Source organism: Cryptomeria japonica, chromosome 11 (assembly GCF_030272615.1).
Source record: "Cryptomeria japonica chromosome 11, Sugi_1.0, whole genome shotgun sequence".
In the NCBI taxonomy this organism is placed as follows: domain Eukaryota; kingdom Viridiplantae; phylum Streptophyta; class Pinopsida; order Cupressales; family Cupressaceae; genus Cryptomeria; species Cryptomeria japonica.
This window is the reverse complement of record NC_081415.1, coordinates 626,315,473-626,336,016: the sequence shown is the minus strand read 5'-3', so window position 1 is coordinate 626,336,016 and position 20,544 is coordinate 626,315,473. Positions and strand designations below refer to the sequence as shown.

Genomic DNA, 20,544 nt, shown 5'->3' with positions numbered 1-20,544 from the left:
TAACCTAGATATATCTTGATAATCTGAAGATATATCTGGAGCAGTTTTCTGAGAAGGAATGGTGGATGATGGTTCTTCCACCGTTGGCATCATAGAATCTCATTTCTTTGTTTCTTTAAACATGTTACTGCGTTGTGTTCTTCAACAAAGGGGCTTGGTAAATTGATTCTTCGAAGTGTTTTTGTGGTTTCCTACAAGAACTAGTTAACTCTGGTTAAACAAAGATAATGAGGATTTTGATACCTCTAGAGAGGCTCATTGCCCTCTAGTTTCCCTTTAAGGTTTCAATTGATTGATACTGCATAGGTAAACATGGACAAGAGTTACGTGAGGGTACAAAGGGCCCCACTTTTTTTGTATTATATAGTGATAATCTGGTTAATTTCAGACAGAGTACACAGAATCCTCCACTCTTTTTGTAATATATATTGATAATCTGGAGCAATTTTCTGATTAAGGAATGGAGGTTGATGCTTGTTCCACCTATAAAATCACATTTCTTTTTCTTTAAAGATGTTATTCTGTTGTTTTCATCTGCAAAGTGACTTTAGAGGTAATTTCATTCTTTGATGTGTTTTTGTGGTCTCCTACAAGAAATTCTTTAAGCTTTAGATTGGTACCAGCATATTTGAACATGCACGAGAGTTATGTGTACTGGAACCTTCATTCTGATTTGAGTCTTACCTCTAAAAGGCCATGATTGTGTATTTCTCCTCAATTCTCAATGTACCCAAATCCACTCAAAGATTTGTGTGTTCAGTCTTTTGTCTTTTGTCTGAGTGAGAATGCATATGTCCTGTCCATTGCAAGGGGACTTCCTCGTAGTGTAGTCTCAATGTTATGCTTGTGGTGTACCCTTTAGGGTGGTTACCTTCCAGCTTCAAACTGTTATGTGACTTTTCCCCAAAGTGAAAAAGAAAGATTATTTTCCCATATACATAACCTTAACCCTTTGGATTTAAAATGGGGATAAAAGTCAATGTTATTTTGACCCTTTGCCAAAGAGGGAGATAAAGGCAAAAATTGTATGCAATTATTCCAGAGCTAAAAGAGATGTAAAAGGAATTCTTATATTATTGGGTGAAAAATGAATCCTGAGAGGAAAAATCAAGGCAAAAGAGTTAATTAAATTATTGCTTTATGGGAAGGTGTGATGCTTTGGAACCGCCCATTAAAAATGTTATATAAGTCATGTAGACAACTTGGAAATGGCATGGAGATCACTCAAGGAAGAATGTGGTATGGTGGGCTATGTGCATAAGACTGAGGAGAGGGGGCATATAGTGTGCATCCAACTCAGAGTATAGTGTACAGACAGGACTGTCTTGGCTACATTGGTATAGGCTCATGTTGTGTTATATTAGACAAGTTCTTCTGTGAGTGTGGCATATGTATGAGGGCCAAACCCACTGAAATCTTATGTGAAACTACCCTTTCTGGCTGTTGAATTCAGGTAAGTATACAATTAAATATTACTGAAAATAATGGAAAATTAATATTAAATATATAAATTTTTATTTTGATGTTAAACTTAACTGAAACATGTGAATGTGTTATCTAATTTATTATGTTAGTTATTTACTTAAGAATTCTTACTTGATTGCCACATGCTGTAATATGCACTGGTTATTTACAAATATTTTAATATCAGTGCATATTTTATATGTACTCCAATTTTGTTCAGCGGAAGAAGAGCTTGCAACCTGTTTAAATTGGAGAGAAAATCAGCAAAACTTGAAAAGTAAAAATGCAAAACAAATTAAAGAATGTTAAGTGCTAAAGACTACAATACAAATGTTAAAAGTAAAAAGTAAAATAAAACTTGTGATTGATTCTTGATTGCAAGAGGTTGGAGGAACAAATAATCTTGACCATGGAGGTACCACCATGTAGTAGCATCCATTTTGGATTGGTCATTAATAGCACAAGGACTATTATCTTTTCTTTAGATAAACATGTCAATTTCTCTCCTAACATATTCCACCACTTCAGGATCTAAGTAGAGTCCAGTGAATGCCTGCTTGTATCCAGTAGCAACTTCACTATCTCTATGTGGTGGAGTTCTCCTTGGCATAGAAAGTACCATAGTGCTGTAGTACTTGGGATATAATGCATATGCAAGGAGGTGCAATGGTGTGGTCATCTTGTTTCAACTATGAAGAATGATTTTTTGTTCAACCCTTTTGAAAAATATTTCTTTGGGGTCATTCTCTTTTTGTGCTATTATGACTTTCATTTTTTCTATCATGGTGTCCATACCATCACAGACTTCCCCCAAACATGGTGTATTTGTATCAGCAAGCAAACTTGATCATACTCATGATAGGCCTGATGAAATTCAAGACATATTCCACACAATCCCACAATTGTCATTCGGGATGAATGACTCAACCTTTCGGGCCTTCCCTAAATTTGATTGCTTCTAAACATCCCATTGGTTACTAATAAATATGGCACTCAATGCCTCTTGCATCTTCAACAATTGTCTTATTATGATTGTATGTGATGCAAATTGGGTCTCAACAACCTAGGATCATCTAAAAAATATCTCAATAACACATAAAAAAAAATTATATACATATTAAACATGGTATAAATAAAATTAAATAATTAAATAAATTTGCCTTAAACAATTCCAACTTCAAGAAACTCTTGAAAATGCCTTGTGACATATGGTGGTTTGTCACAAACATTTAGATCTCCTCACCCTCTTCGTATACTTGTTTCACCCACTCTATTTCAGTGCCAGTTGCTTGCATCATCAAGTTAAGGGAGTGTATGGTGCATGGGGTCTAAAAACTGTGATTATATCTTTGCTCAACCAAAGCACCGACAGCTCAACCAAAGCACGTGCAACCCAACAAATCTTTGCATTGTCTGTAATGACCTACCATATCTATGGATTCAATGAGGATTTTAGAAATGAGTTTTGCATCTTTGACTTGCCCCTCACAATCATCCGCCCTCAAAAACATTGTCCCTTTGGGGGACATTGCAATAACATTTATTAATGGACAGTTTTTGCAATCTTTACATCCATAAAAAACAATAGAAACTCCCGATTCAACCAAAGAATCTCTAATCGGTTTGAGTGATGTCTTTGCAAAATTCATCTCTTTCCTAATAAGGTGGTGAACACCTTAACATGCCCAAGACTTGTGAAACTAGGAGGTGCACTATTGATTGCCACCACCATTTACCGCCAATATGGTGATCTCACTAGGTTCAAACGAAGACCATTGGCATAGATGCATGCAACGTGCAATTTTTTGCTCTACAATATCTCTTGTTTCCATTTTAAATACCTTGTCCAATAGGCCTCTTTTGCGGGAAAGATTGGGATATACTTAAGGTTGCATAGAGGGTATCTCCAAGAAAGGATGTTGGGGGGCCATTACTGGTTGACAATCTGTGGGTGAAGTCATTCTTTGCAGACGGATGAGCTCTTAGTTTTGCTCTTTTTGCTATAGTATCAGCTTCTTCTTGCTCTCTAACGAGTGCTGCTATTTGTGTGGCAGGCAATCCCTTCTTATCTAGGTCTTCACACATTTTAATCCCTTTCTCAGGATGGCCACAAAGTGAAGATTCACTCAATAATATGATCTCCTATAATTGGTTTTACAATAATTACAATTCGAAAGACAACCCTCACCTCCTGGATTTGTTCAAACGTTCTAGTATGATTCTATAAAGGAGATCCTTTATCAATTTTTAGTTTTTGGTTTGGACACCCACCCATTGAACTTGAACTAGTTGCCATTCTTTGCTATTATAAGAAATTACACAATTTTAAATTAGAAAAAAATGAAAATAAATGCAAGCTTACATTATGTACAAGCAAATGAATGTATTAAAACAGATTATAACAAAGAGTATGACTTGTCTTTTTTTCTAAAAAATTTAAAAAAGACAAAAATTCATCAAAAAAATGAAAAAATTCATCAAAATCTTGAAAATTCATTAAAAGACTAGAGAATAGGGTAAAATGCTTACTGTAGATAATTGAATCTCCTTTGTGCAAGCTCTCGTCCTTCTTGAAGCACTTCATGATTGATCTCCTTTGAAAATAATCAGCTGCCCTTTATAATGCCAAAATGAGAAAAGATAGAGTGAAGTCACAAAACGAGAAAAAGAGAGTGGAATGATGCTTTAGGGGTCAGATTAGGGTTTACAAGGCAAAAAAAGGTTAATTTGAAAAAACAAAGGTCACTCTTTTAAGTGATTGGTTGATGGGATTGTGGGTTTGCTTGGATGCGCCTAGGGTATGCTCGAGGCACATTGGGTGCACTGTGGGTGTGCGGGTGCATACCCACAACACATCCGATGTGCTTGGGGTGTACCTTGGGTGCACATGAGCGAACCCAGTGTCGGTGCACGAACTGTTACAGCTGAACCCTACAAAGTAGATCAAACTACCTCATACCACTAAACATAAATAGCTACACTATCATATGCTAGTCCATACAAAAACCTAATACAGATGCAAAAGCATATGGATTTCAAAGGATCGATGGTCAATTAATCAAGGAGACAAAGCTCCTTTAAATAGAGTTACAAAGACGATGTTTCTAAAAGAAACAATCGTTAACTAGAGGCGAAGTTAGAAACAACTTAAATGACCTTTAATAACACAGAGAAAAATATATTATTCTAATACCCTCCCTCAATGGTCATCGTTCTAACTACCAAGAGAAATAATAAAGAAGGTTGCCCCCTTCTTCTCGGAACGCGGTGCAATAGAAGACACGAGCCTGCCACTGACTCCCACTTGAGATGAGTCTGCCACCGACCTTCCCAGAAACTGTTGAACTTCTGGAGATACCCAAAATAACACCAACCGTCCAACCTGATGTTGGAGAACTGTCACGATTTTGAGGAAAAATTTGACAAACCCTCCAAACTATTGCAGGTGAGCAAGATGCTCGAAAATAGATTGCAAACAAGAGACTGGTGCAGATGTTTGCACAACAACTCTAGGTGCGACTAAAAACAGACTGCAGCAAAGTACAATTTTTGAGGAAAAAATCATAAACCCTCCCATGATTTTTTTTAGGGACAAAAAATATTTAAAAACCCATAAATTTTTTTAAGGGAAAAAATTATTAAAATCCACAGATTTTTTTCAGGTAAAAAAATATTAAAAACGGAAACAAACATCGATGCCCATAAGCCATCTTCACGCTTTTTGAGGCACAAAAAACGAGGTACTGAGAAGATGCTGAATGCACAAAACCCGAGGTACGAAGTTCAATGCACTGAGACAAGTACAAGCACAAATTCCAAGACAATTTCATTGGCAAAAAAATTGAGGCACAGAAAACAAGGCACTTAGAAAAATCTGAGACCAACCCAAAAAAGCTCTTGAAAAACCCACCAAGAATCTGAAATAAAAATGCAGATTCGATGGCTCAAAAATCGAGGCATGGAAAACGATGCAATCAGAAAAATATGTCGACGATCCAGTTGAGGTCTCGAAAAACCCACTAAGAATCTGCAACCAGAATAAAATTTCAACTTGAACTGAAGGGTCAAAATCCTAGTTGAAAATTGCAGAAATCCTAAGCGGCCATGAATGAACCAGATCGAGCAAAAACACGTGGAGAATAGACGCGGATCGAGGGCAAAGACACGTGACGCGAATTGTAGCAAAAAATCCACGAACTGGAAGCAAACCACTTCGAAAAACTTTTGAAATTTTTCCTAAAAAAATCCTTTTGAATTTTTTTTAGAATAGCTAAAAATCTCAAAAATGATCTCTGCTCTGATACAATAATACAGATGCAAAAGCATATGGATTTCAAAGAATCGATGTTGTTCAATTAATCAAGGAGACAAAGCTCCTTTAAATAGAGTTACAAAGACGATGTTTCTAAAAGAAACAATCGTTAACTAGAGGCGAAGTTAGAAACAACTTAAATGACCATTAATAACACAAAGAAAAAGATATTATTAAGCTCCTTTAAATAGAGTTACAAAGACAATGTTTCTAAAAGAAACAATCGTTAACTAGAGGCGAAGTTAGAAACAACTTAAATGACCATTAATAACACAAAGAAAAAGATATTATTCTAATAAAACCTAGGTTAAATGAGACACAACCCAACATGCCAAGCCACTCACAGGGTGAGCCACCAGGAAGCAGTCATGGATTGTATTATAAACACCGTTGTTAGATATCCCAACCAACACAACTGGCATTATTGGATGGGGACCCACAATAGCCTGAAGCTAGAAATTTTGAAGCCTCAAATCAACTCCACTTGTTTCTTTACTCGCATGAGATAATTAGTCTTTGGTACAGGCATCACATAACCATTTGACAGGTTCCATGAAACATTATGTGCATAATCACCAGATGGAGATCTTAACGGAACTCCATATTCTGCACATCAACCATAAGCTCTTTCATAGTCATAGCCATAGCTCTTATGACCACCTCCTCTATATTCATAGGAGCTTCCCCTTTTGGCCACAACCAAACGGCCACCCTAAAAGCTTTCATTGCCGACATTATAGAAATCGAAGTCTGTCACCAAAAGATTTGAGAGACTCCCACACGCTATTTTATCCACAACTGCCACCTTTAATTTACAATAGAAATCTTCTATTATCAAGACCCTAGAATGGGCATTATCATTATCAGCAATGTCATTTGGGCCTAGTATTTTAGTATCACGTGTCAAATTTTAATATAATTTATTTTATTATAATATATATAAATTATGAATTTAATTTCTATAGTGATTTTGTTTATTATATATAGTATATGCTATGTATTTGATATTTTAAATTAATTTATAATTTAAATTATAAACATGTATATATTTATAATTTTCAATGTATTTGTATGGGCAAACTTAATATATTTAGCAATATTTTCCAACAGATAAACACAATTCAACTGCCATTTTCCCTCTTCAATCCTGGCTTCAATTTACATTTTATTCCCATCAGATCCTGATAAATTCACTGTCAGCCATGGTAACATTTTTAATTATGTTAAATGGTAGAGAAGGTACAGCATTATTGTTGATTGTAATTAGGTAGGAGGGGCGGATTCCAATTGCCTTAGGCAACATTGGAATCCGCCCAAAGGGCTGGCCCCTTTCTCCCTTAAGGTAACGTGTAGGGCTGGGCCCTTTCACACGTCTAGCACAAGGGTGGCATGCTCTATTAAAATAGGGCCTGCCCTATAATTCAACACGCCACTCACACAATAAGTTTTAAACAATAAAAAGCGCGCCAATTCAAATTCAAGAAAGCCGACCTCATTAGAGGCTAAAGTGCATATAAATAAAGGTATGAATGAAGCATTCAAACACACACAGAACACATATTAAAAGGCGAGTTCTGTCTGCAAGTAAGAGGTGTGAAATACATCAGTATTAAGGCGAATATCTTCATCAAAGTGCGAACTCCATCAGCTTCTCTCCATTGTTATCTCTGCTGTTAGGAGAGTGTGAATACCACAAAGTGGTGTTCATTCATGCAAGCATTAAGGCGTATTTACATCCATTAGTCTGCTCCTCATCATGCGAACTGACAGTTGAAGGACCTGCTGTTCTGAAGTTGGTCACAGTTATCAGCTGAAGATGCTATCAGCCCTAAGGGTGAACTGAGATAAGTATTGTAATCAGAATATTATTCATAATCCATAATCAGATCTGAGGATCTTTTCTGGCTGGGTTTTTCCTCCTAGGAGGTTTTCCCAGGGTAATAAGTGTCTTATTCAACTTTGGTTATGTTTCTGTTCGTTCCTAAATCTGAAACTTACTAAATCTAACAGCAAACTATCTAAGTTAAAGGTTAATTCTGTTTTCTGAGTTTTCTATTAATCTGAAAGTGTAAAATTCAACAATTATAAAGGTAAAGTTAGTCATTTAGGAGTGTTATGTTTATGCATGCTTGATGTTATGTATGCAACCAGTTGCTGATTAGGCCTAATTTAACTCATTTAACTCATTGGTGCTATGTTCAGATCTTTTTTTTTGACTAACTATTCTGGTATAAAATAACTTATATTTGGGTGTACTCTGATTATAGTGTGTACATTTATATTTGGGAATAAGAGGCAAATGTCCCACATGTTCAAAACTATTACCCAACCCTTGTTATGGTCATATTAATAGTGGTAAGTGTTACTTTCGGGAGGCCCACTTATTGGAATCAACTCTACAATATGGGCATATCTTCTGATTGGGGGCCAACCATATTCTGAAGTAACCTGTTCATGTTGGTGAAGAATGGTATCCACTTCCTATGTAATGGATAGGATTCATATGTAATTGATAGGAATTTCTTTTGAATTTTCGAGTAGTAAAAATTTAAAATTATGCCATCATTCCATGAATTCCTCTTTCATAGGAGTTAAACCATGAGTTTATTTTTATTTGAGTTTCTTTATTTCTAACTCAGGTTCATTTCCGAATTCTTCTAGAATTCATTCTTGACTGATGCATTGTTGTTTAATGATTGATCAATTGGATGAATTCTGTTGATCATATGATTTGAGGTATTGGTGAGCCATGGTTAAGTAATTGTTGATTAGATGATTGATTAGTGATGCTGTAATGAAAGCTGGTTTGATATATTGGTGGATGATGATTGAATGAATGCTGATTTGATAGAATGATTTGCTGATTGATTGTTTGCTTGATTTGGTAATCGATGATTGCTTTTGTTGGATTCATGAGAAATTATTGATAAGTGATTTTTGAATGCTTGGAATGAAATCTCCTTTATACTTTATTGGTGAAAGAGTCACCACCTTTCATAATAATTTAGTCACCACCCTCCATTGGTGGCTTTTGAGAATAATAAATTATTTTCCAAATGGGTCTCGCTCGGATGTCTTCCTCAAATGAAACCTTCTCCTCTTTATATCTTCCAATGTGAGGGAGCAGTCACATTTCTTCATCATGTCTGCCCTTTGCAAGAGTCACATCTTTTGCAATTTACTACCCTTTGAAAGAGTACAAGACTTCATTTCTGCCCTTTGAAAGAGTCTCAACCTTTCAGAATTACCACCCTTTGAAAGAGTACAACTCTTCATCATTTCTGCGCTTTGAAAGAGTCACAACCTTTCACGATTACCATCCTTTGAAAGAGTACACCTCTTCATCATTTCTGCCCTTTGAAAGAGTCACAACCTTTCGCAAATACTACCCTTTGAAAGAGCACAACCCTTAAGAATTTTTGCTTTTTGAAGGGGAGACTTCCTTATTTTCTTCCCATTCCTTAACTCTTTCTTGATTCACATGCTCCTTTCTTTCTTCTTTCCTCCATAGCCCCTTTAAAATTAACTCTTCTCCTTTTTATATCTCATGTTTGAGGAAGTCACAACTCTTCTTATCATGCCTTTTGACCCTTCATTAAACTTAATTAAATTTTAATTATATTATATTTATTAATAAATCCTACTTCAACATGGGGACATTACATCTTGACTCAAAATGATTTTTATTTTTCGTAATTTTTTTTCTTTTAACCAAAGCTCCAAGAGTCTGCAAATGTTGCTACAGCCATAGGAGCATTAGTTAGGTTAGGGAATGATTCAGCAAACCACAATTATAAATGTAATTTAATTATTTGAAATTCAATTGGGAGAAAGTCAAAAAAGCAAAAAAATGCTTTTCAGTCTGGCTTGACTCAAAATGATATTTATTTTTTATAATTTAATTCCTTTTAACCAGGCTCCAAGAGTCCTCCAAACCCTCTAATTGTTAGCCTACCTTCCTTAAATCACCGGCATTTACTATGATTACAAAAGTTGGTACAAACTCATCCATTGTCATGAAATGATGGAGACAAACTTCACATGAAAATGATGGACTATTTTAGCTTTTCAATCAAGTTTTAGGGTTGAGAAATGCTTATTAATTCTTTCAAAATGTGGATTTGACAGTTTGTTGACAACTTTGAATATACCAGGCCTTGCTTTTGCTCCCGCTCCTGCTTCTGTTCAATCTTGAAATGTGTCCAGTTCTGGACAAATCTGGTATCATATTTGAAGTAGTATCCAGCTGCATGTAAATGCTTATCAATTTTGTGCTGCTGCCTGCTGCCAATAGTGCCAAATGAAGGAGAGGTAGCTTGTAGGGGATTATTTCCATAGACTAGATGAAATATTTTAACCGGTGGCTCTCACAATTGTATGATTGCCTCATGTGTCCTCTAAAATGTCTTCCGAAAAATATGTTCAAGATCATCATTATTTTTTCTTTGCAGGAGTGGAGGGAAGCTCTAATAACATAGGGGATGAAATAACCTCTCAAGATTTGCTGTTTCATAAATTTCATTAAGGGAAATGAATTTCATTGTATAGCATGGGATGTGATATGTGTGTTGCTCTTGTCACAACCTGTCCTATAGAATCAAATCTATGCAGTAGGCTGCATGATGAAACAAAGAGATTTTAGGAGATCTCTGCAATGTTCACCCCTGAATTTTTTCTTTTGAAAGACAATGAAGTTGCTGACCTGTTGTTCTTTTTACTTTAATAAACTATGTTAAGATTTCTCGTGTTCTTGCAGACTAGATAGAAGATACAGAAATGGGTTTGTTTGTTTCTCTTTCATTATGATTTTTTTCATACAAGAAATATATTGCAAATTCAATGACAAACTTTTCCCTTTAAAACTACTGCAAGGTAATTCATTGCATAATGAACCAACCATAAAATATTTTCAATTTTCAGACCTATATGTCAGCAGGTCTGCACTTTCATTGCCACCCAAAGTGGCACCGATAAATGCAAACAAATACTTGAAATGAGGCACCTAGCTATTAGGAAACAATTGCAGCAATACCCAGAATGATGTCTCAATCACCAACAGATCTCCAAACACATTTGCACTTCCAGCCACTGTCAAAATGTTAACCCAGAATTTCTGAAGATGTATATCAGACCTCTGAAAAAAGAGAGAAGGCACCACCAACACACACCAATCTGAAACAAAGCATCAATCATACCAAAACCTCCGAACCCATATCAAAATACTGAGAAAATCTTCATGATAAACCTCCAAACTGGTAAAAAATCAGAAACTCTGTGCATGCAAAGGTGATCCCTGTAGTAGAATCACTCCCTCCAGCTAGGGTGGATCTCTCACTGCTGAAACCAGTGTCCCAGCTGAGGGTTTTCGTCCTCTAACCAGCAGTTTGTGTTCTCTGGAGAAATTCCAGCAGCATTATGTTATATTCACCAAAACAAAAATGCACAAATGAAGGCTCAATCTCCCTTTTAAAGAATGAGAGAGTGAATTAGGGCAACTTTAGGGTTCTCCCACTTTTCTGCCTTAAAATATTTTTCATTTTTAATATTTCCTTTCCTCCCTTGGGCATCCACTTTCTAAGGCATTATTTTAGCTTTAAGTCAAAGGAAATATAATGTTTTTCTTTTAAAAACAATGTTATTCAACTAGGCCATGTGGATAATGGTCCTCCTTTTAAAAACAATGTCATTCAACTAGGCCATGGGGATAATGGTCCCCCTTTTAAAGACAATGTTATTCTACTAGGCCATGGGGGACTCTTTCAAAAGGCTTGAAGGCAACATTAAGAAGATTGAAATGGGCAATAAATTTTTCTTTTCCTTTGAAGCCTTTGAAGTTTGAACTCACCAAAGTTAAAGATAGGAACCCTTCACCGACTGGAGAAACTGGTTGCCCACTGACTTACTATAAATAGTAAGTACTAAAAATAACTCCCTGACACAAATAGAAAACTCTGCCGGAAAGCCCAAGAACCTCCTGCATGATCTCGACCAGGACACAGTGTCCCTTAACCAAAACCATTTAGCCTACAGGAACTCGGAATAGGCTAATGGTACTCCCATGCTGACTAGGGGCAAAGAGGGGACATTACAATCTCTTAATACTATTTTGCATGCCACCAGATAACTTGCAGGGTCATCCATGATTATTGTGTTACAATTGCAACTGATTTAAGAATGCAGTAGTGCCCATGTGAGAGACAAAAAAGTGTAAATGCTGTATTATTATGTCGAGGTATATATAGGTGTTTCTAGTGAGTTGATCTTGTATGTATTGTAGACAAATAAGATGATCATTTACAGGATGAGTTGGAGCTTGTCTGAAATTATTAAAAATAGACACTTACTAAGAATTTATATCACTCCTTGTTGTAACTGCACATGTAACAGAAAACCTTGATAAAGTTTCCCTACCAAATTTACTTTATTGATACATTAATAAGATTGATTTGTCTTTGTAAATGGCTACACACATATATTTCTACTCTTGGATATCATGTTAATGTTGTACACCATTCAGGACACTGTTAAGGATGCTTTTAGGATTTTTTCCTTTGTCATTCAACTCTTTGATACTTGAATATAATAAGAAAGTCATTGTTTAACGTTAAAACTTTGAGATGCCTAAAGTGTGATACAAAATGCAGGTGAAGTTTGAAGGTGATATACAACAGGGTATAACTCATTACAAGAAGGCATTGCTTTATAATTGGCATTATGCAGATGCAATGTATAATCTTGGGGTGGCATATGGTGAGCAGCTGAAGTTTGACATGGTGAGTTTGAACAGAGTACCAAATAGACCGAATCTGGCCATGCCAATCCCAGATCTGAGAAGTCTATAATCTGTAACTAATTTTTGCTCTAATGCTTCATAATTTGTTTCTAATAGTTTTTTCTTGGTTGGTCTTTAGCTGCACATTTCTGTACTTATATGTCATGTAGGATTCAGGAATATGCTGCATTGCCTGCATTATAATGTACATAGACATTTTTGCTTGTTATGTGTTGTCTTCAACATATTGGCATGCATAAGCTAATTGTGTCTACTGAGTTTGTTTTTCATTGTTTGATGGTGTCTATTGAAGGCAATAGTGATGTATGAGCTTGCCTTGCACTTCAATCCACATTGTGCGGAAGCATGCAATAATTTGGGGGTCATTTACAAAGATAGGGATAATCTTGATAAAGCTGTCGAGTGCTATCAGGTGAATTGGCCCATAAATCTATATTTGCTATTTGTGGTTGTAATATCAATGTTTTTCTATGACGATATTCGTCAAGATTGAGAATGTCACCTGTTGACAGTTGATTGGATTTCTAAATTCGCAATATGCTAATCCATCTCATGCATTTTTAATTGGTATAGACAAAATTGCATCCTGGGATTTTGATCTAATTTCCAAAGTCTGCTGATACTTCACAGATGGCTCTGTCAATCAAACCTTCTTTTTCACAATCGCTTAATAATCTTGGTGTGGTTTACACTGTTCAGGTGCGCCTCCTTTTGATCTATAATTGTAACATATACCACTGTCACATGTTCAGTAATTCATTTGAAGTAAACATATTACATTTTCACGAAACCTAGATCTGTTTGTGACATGCAGGGAAAAATGGATGCTGCTGCAAGCATGATTGAAAAGGCTATAATGGCAAATCCAACATATGCAGAAGCTTATAATAACCTAGGTGACTGTATGACAATTTTGATTTAATTAATTATCATTGCGGTTATTATGTTATGTAATATTATTGTATGGCATTGACTAGCAATAAACTACGAAACCTGGGGACGCGTCCCTGGCCTGAAAACCTCTGTCCCAGTCCAATTATAAAAAAATTAAAAGGCAGTGATTTTAAATTAATAAATTAATAATATAAGTTAATGTTAATATAATAATATCAAATTATTGATATAAATATATAAGCTAATGTTGAAAAATTAAATTCAAATTGTTATTATTAAATATTAAATGTTAATGTTTTAAAATTTTAATATGAATGTTTCATATGGGGCCAACATATAAAATTAATAAATTATTAATAGAAAATATTTTAATATAATAATATTTCTTGTCTTAACTTTTAACTTACTCTTACCATACATATATTTTCTGTATTTACTTAGTACTATTTTGATTTTAATATTGGAATTGACAATGAAACTATATGGAAGTAGTGTAGCCTTTGGGCATTTTGTATGTTATTTAACTTATTTCTTTAATATCTATTATGATATGCATATTGACAATGTGAATGAATTGAAATTCTGAATTATGAGTGCATATTGAGTATTGAGTCATTGACAATGTTGTATGTTCAATGTTTACATTATAAAATGTTTTACTTTTCATAGTATCATACACATGCTATATCCATGTTTTCATATGAATATAATGTATATATGCATGCTTTATCCATGTTTTCATATGAACATTTAGAAATTTTGAATATATTTAAAATTTTTCCTATATTTTATATAGCCGTCCCCTTTGCCATCCACCCCCCCCTCCCCCTCCCCCATCCCCAAATTTGGCAAAAAAATTTGCCGTCCTGGAAACTCGAGGTAACATAGGTAATAAAGACAATTTCTTATCAATACAAGAATAAAAAAATTGCTCTTCTTGGACATTGCCTTGCAACCTTTTGTTGCTTTGATTTAGCAGTCACCTAAGTCTTAGTGAATGCCATGCCATGATAAGTTACGTTTATTTGAGGCAGTCATTGGTTTCCAATATTCTGTTAGGTTTCTGCTCAGAAATATTGTGATGGTTTAAGAAGAATCCATTCCTAAGATTGTAAATCAGCTCTGACAAACTCTCTAAGAAATCAATTGAAGTTTATTTAATGAATTCAAGTTCAAGTTGGATGATGCATTGAATTAGTAACAAAATAAATTGAATGGGTATCACTGTTGGGTGGTTCAAAATTGGGAAAGTTTTCGTCTGATTTTTAAATCACAAACAAAAATAAGGTTTTGATAATGCTGTAAAATAATCATGATGTTTCATTTTTATCCTTAAATCACCTTCTTAAATAGAGAAATATTCTGGAAAAATAAACTTGAAGTTTTGAAATGACCTTTTGACTGTAAAAGATATCTACAGGCAGGTCTCTAGTAATTTTCATAATAACTATGTAAGGCACTTGGAGAAAGAGAGAATAGTTATACACAAACATCCTGGTGTCCTTTGTAAGTTTCATATCGCACATCTATCCTTTTTTGATCTTTTACATTTATTATATTTCCCAACAGCCTGCATTACTTATCATTCTGTTCTAGTTTTTCACTCTTGTATGATCGCCAATTCCTCTTCTTTCTCGATGATCCATCAACACTCAATTGGTCCATGGTTTTCTTTTATTATTGGTATGCTAGTGTTAATGTTGCTTGGTTTTCCCACTTTAAATCCAAGTGCCATTCTCTTCCAAACATCATGATGAAGTTTGAATTCTTTCCTTGTGTCCTTTGACTTACGTTGCTCAACTCCTTTGTAAATATGGCTTCCTATTGGGAATCTTCCTGTCCTTGTGGAGATTTTGCTTTGAAGATTTCTCAAAGCAGAATCGTAGCAAGATTCTGCTTCCTTCATGTAAGTACAATAATCTCCTTAAAAAGGGAAAAAGGAGAGTAAGTCATATATACAAATTATTGCCTTGGAGATTCTACTTCCTTCATGTGAGTACAATAATCTCCTATTTTATGGCCTTCCATTTGGTTCCTCCTTTGTTTGCCTTAAGCTTTTTTGGTGGATTTTTGTCTTGAGGAAAATTACTTTCGTCAAGCTTCACTTGAAAATTGTTACAAAATCTCTCACCTATGCTTACTCATTTTATGATGTTTCGCATCATCTTTATTTTTCTAATTTCTTGCTTTCTTTTTCTTTGTCAACCTTTGGAAAGATATTTATTTGGAATTTATTTACTAGCACAGTAGAAAATTGTCAAGGGCTTTGAGCTAAGATTCTCAAATATGGTGTTCACTCTACTTTTGTTTTTATTTTTTTATTCTTTTTAGATAAGTTCTTATATTCGGCGATTTGACCTTCAGTCTATTGGCTATTACTCTGGAGCTTATAGACAATATCGCACATAGATTTTGGTAAAAAATTATCTAAAGTAGCAGTCACCTCCTTTGGAAGAAGACCTATGAATATGGTATTTCAGTCTTTCAACAAAGTTCCTTTTTTCCTTGATACTTGTACAGTTAACCACACATCTTTCACTGGATTAAACAATTTAAGCACAATCTTAGATCTAAACAACTGCACCAAGAATAAAGATGAACACAATAACAACAACACACAACACCAATATTTTTGATGTGGAAAATCCGGTCAAGGGGAAAAACCACGGTGGGAACCTACCCACAATAAGATGATACTTTGCAGTAGTATGTGTAAATATTACAATGGGGAATGCACATGCATTCAGACACACTACATAGAGATCACTGATCAAAATACAATGACCCAGAAGGCTACAACCCTCAGGGAAGGCTCACTACCTTACAACTATATTCGGACTACAATTCGGATTACATGAACTGCAAAGATAGCATATGCTAATGCTTGATGACAGTTCCGGTTAAGCTCTTTTGTTTGCCCTGCAACACCCTCTGCTCAATACACCACACCGAAAGATAAATTCGCTTATTCGCACATACACCACTCTTTGATAATGCAGACTCAACACCCATACCCAAATTATTTGAATATAACACCTATTTATACAAATCATCAACCTTGACTACAAGGTTGGCCAAATCCTCAACACCTAATTACAAAATTACATCCCCAGATACATAAATCAACCATTGGATCAATACAATGTCACAGATACATAATTACAAAATTACATCCCCAGATACATAAATCAACCACTGGATCAATACAATGTCACAGACAACATAACATGGACCCAAATCAATTCCTCGAATGCACAACACCACCAGGAATCTCGCCAAGATCAACCGCAACACGCTACACCACCGAAAATATCGCATAACACGAAGAATATCACTAGACCCATAAGATCTTCAACAACGCGCACAATGATCAATGCGGACCACCAAAACAAATAGGACATGATTAGAAAACACCAACAAGCATGTTAGAACCATTTGCAATAGCTGCACCAACACCACTTAATCAAATCTTCATCGATCAACTCGCTAACACTCAAGAACACTTATCAACAACAACTTGGACAAGAAAGATAACTTGCGGAGCATCAAATCATGAGCCATCTGAAATGGAGATACACACGAACATCCCAAACACTCTCCCAAATCCGCAACACAAGATGTAATCATACCGGAGCACAACGGATCAAACACCAGAGCATTGCAACACTGAACATTGAAAACCGATTTTCATACCAAAATCCTCAACTTGATCAAATCAGCACATAGCATCATGAAATCAATAAAGAATGAAGCATCTCTAGTTGATTCAGCATAGCAAACAGATAAACCAACAATATAAACTCATTGCAAACACCAAATCACCAAACAACTCTCTGCAACATCAAAACACAAGAATATGTTGACATCAATGACAACAACATATCCTAGCAGCAGCAATATCCAACATAACCAATATGGTGAATGACATCCATGTTGATAGTCAGCGGCCACCAAAAAATAGTTAGGCCACTTGAAGCTCCAATAGATTCCACAAAGTGTCCTTGTGAGCTATTATTTTTTCTTATTTTGATTCAGTTTTTTTCCTTTAAAGTAACATATTGGAGTCTGATATGTTGATTTGACACTGTACAGAGCAAAAGATTGGGGCATTGGGGCCCTTAACACTCCACAAGGTAATCTTCATTGGTTGTGGGAAGGGGTACTCATCTTCCTAGATCTTAACATCTCGTTAATTTTCATTTCCCCTTCTGCTTCCCCTTCTTTGATCAAAAGTTCTCTATTGGCTTTCCTTTTTCCTCCTTTGCTGCCCACAATTTGGCTTATCAATTTTGGAAGATGATTGACGTATAACTCCTCCCTCTAACAAATTTACTTCTTTAACTTAGTACACTTCTCCTTCAATTGCTTAATCCATGTTTCTCTTATTATGCTTTCTAATTTTGTATGGAACCATCCTCTTTTCTTCCTCCTTGATATTTGTTTGTTGCTGGACTCCTATTACATCCTCTTAATGTAGAGAGTGATTTTCCATTTCATTTGTTATTCCAAATAGCTCTAAGGCCATATCAAAGGGAGGTTTTTCCTAGGAGTTCCACAATTATTCTTTGTTTGTCACACTCCTAGTTTTATTTTCCTCCCAAAGTTCCATTTTTACCTCGTTCTTCTTATGATTCTGAGGTGCCTGGTTTTTGTCTCCAAGCAATGATTCTTTCATTGACTAAAATTAGTTGCTTTTATGGACCTTTTTGGGCATTGGTCTTAAAAATGCCAATAAATTGACCAACGATGGCAGATTATTGGTACTTACAACATCTAACTTCTTGGACTAGCATGCTTTAGTTGTCAAGATCTCATTAGTTGAGAGTAAAAACTATTGGTCCTTTGACTTCTAACTTCCAAGGTAAAGGAAACTCCAATGCAAGCATAGAGTCCAAATTCATTCCTTGATGTGTTTTCATTCCCCATAATGAAGGTCCTGTTGTGACGTTTTCACACATCGCCCCATTGCAAATGGGGACCCATGTTTTTTGCTCATTTTTGCTCGTTTTCGCTTTGCTTTTTAGGGTTTTGGTTTGAATCCAGTCGGTTTTGGGAGCTTTTTGAATTTCCTTTTCTAGAATGCAAATTTTGAATGCAATGAATTCGCCAGAATGGTCTAATTTTCAATTGGAATGTTGATGCAGAGCTTAAATTTGTCTAAGTGTTGAAGTGAAATGTGAATTTTTTTGTCCGATTGAATATTTTGACCAAATTTTGACCTTTTTTGATTTTGATCCTGGGCATTTCAATTGATTTGTTTTCGCCTCGTGAAGTGTTAAAATGTGAAAAATCATGTTATTTTGGCCTGTAGGAGCAAAATCGCTCCTGTCCCTCAGTGAAGGACGGGAGCTCATTTTCAAATATCTCACTACTCCTGCAGAGTCCGGACAAATTTCGAGTTGGAAGTGATGGAGAGCGGCGAGATCTTTCCATTGAATATAAATTGAAGATTTTCATGAGCACAGAAATGCCTCCAGGAAAAAAATCGCTCCTGTCCCTCTGTGAAGGACCGGAGCTACAAATCAAATTTCGCCTTGTCCTTGCGAGATTTCGATGACTTAACAATTTGAAAGGGTCCAAAGGAAGATGCTTTGTCAAATGAATATAATTTGAGATGCAAAAATGAAGGAGAATGACCTAGAATGACCAAATCGCTCCTGTCCCTCTCCAAGGGACCAGGGCGAGGTACCTTGTAGCTCTCGTCCCTCTCCCAGGGACTAGAGCGATTTCCTTCATTAGGCAAGATCCGAGCTAAAATCAAGGCAAGTTTACGTACAAAGGCAAAGGAAAACATGAGATGAACGCATTGAATACAAATTGAAGATTTTTTAGACGTCCACAAGAGTGCTAAGACCCAGTTCGCTCCTGTCCCTCAAGAAGGGACCAGAGCGATTTTTGGTATAAATGATTTTCTGGCCAAGTTGCAGACAATGTCAGGGCATGGACGAATGGAGTGGAGCATGACGAGTCCGTTGAATATAAATTTAGAACCTGACAAGGTGAAATAAGAGCCACAAGAGGTAGTTCGCTCCTGTCCCTCTCCAAGGGACCAGGGCGATATAGTGAATATATTGCTTTTCACTTAAGTTTAAGATCGATCCAAGTCAAGACAAGGTGGCGAAGGACATTTCAGAGCGTCTTCATCATGCACAAGCACTCAAAGGTCGTTATAATGAAGAGATTTGCACCCTAGGACCTAGTTCGCTCCTGTCCCTCAGGAAGGGACCAGGGCGATGTTAGATATATTGGTCATTGTGTGCAAGATTTACGTAAGGACAAGATTTCGCAAGGTCTTAGAGGGTCCACGGAAAGATAGAAAGGTGATGCATGAAGATTTCAAACGTTAAATAATCGCCAAAATAGACTTAGGGACCATATCGCTCCTGTCCCTCTCCAAGGGACCAGGGCGATTTGCTTTGGATCCTTCGTTTTGCCCCAAGTTCGTGCTAAGTCAAGGCTTCATAAGGATAAACTAGGTTCAAGCCATCATTTGAAGATAACATGCAAGAGTTTTGAACGTCCAAACGTTGCTAGTCAGGCTAAAAGACTCACATCGCTCCTGTCCTTTGGACAAGGACCAAGGCGATCTCATCAAAGGCGCTCATGTTCCTTCAAAAACGAAACAAGGCAAGGTTAAGCAAGGCAAGGGACGGCGTTTGGAAAACATCACAATGAAAGATCGAAGGTCAAAAATGCATATTGAACGTGAAAAAATGAAGATCGCTCCTGTCCTTTGGACAAGGACCAGGGCGATGGACATCCAAAAGGGACCCATGAACGCACACAAGGCAATCAAATTCGAAGGACCATCAAAATGATCAATGTTGAACGTGGAGATGAAGGAGTTGGACGTAAAAAAATGCAAAAATCAAGACAAAATCATGGATCGCTCCTGTCCCTCTCCAAGGGACCAGAGCGATGAGGTACGTCCCCTTTGTTTTCATAGTTTTGGCGCCAAATAAACAAATTCAAATTTCCTTAAATGCTAAGTTCGATAAAATTGAAAATCTAATTTAATTAGCATTTAATATGGCGTTGATCTTTTATTAATTATTTTGCCTTTATTAAAATCGAAATTTGC

General features: G+C 36.0%; 1 protein-coding gene across 2 annotated transcripts in view; it reads left to right on the top strand.

The window, feature by feature from the left end:
• LOC131063143 (probable UDP-N-acetylglucosamine--peptide N-acetylglucosaminyltransferase SPINDLY) overlaps window positions 1–20,544 on the top strand; it is a 119,202-nt gene that overhangs the window by 12,076 nt on the left and 86,582 nt on the right. For both annotated transcript variants that reach the window (XM_059213863.1, XM_059213864.1), the window contains exons 6-9: window positions 12,421–12,549; window positions 12,862–12,981; window positions 13,200–13,268; window positions 13,384–13,465. In XM_059213863.1, coding sequence (XP_059069846.1) covers window positions 12,421–12,549; window positions 12,862–12,981; window positions 13,200–13,268; window positions 13,384–13,465 — 400 coding nt within the window. The remainder of the gene's footprint in view (window positions 1–12,420; window positions 12,550–12,861; window positions 12,982–13,199; window positions 13,269–13,383; window positions 13,466–20,544) is intronic.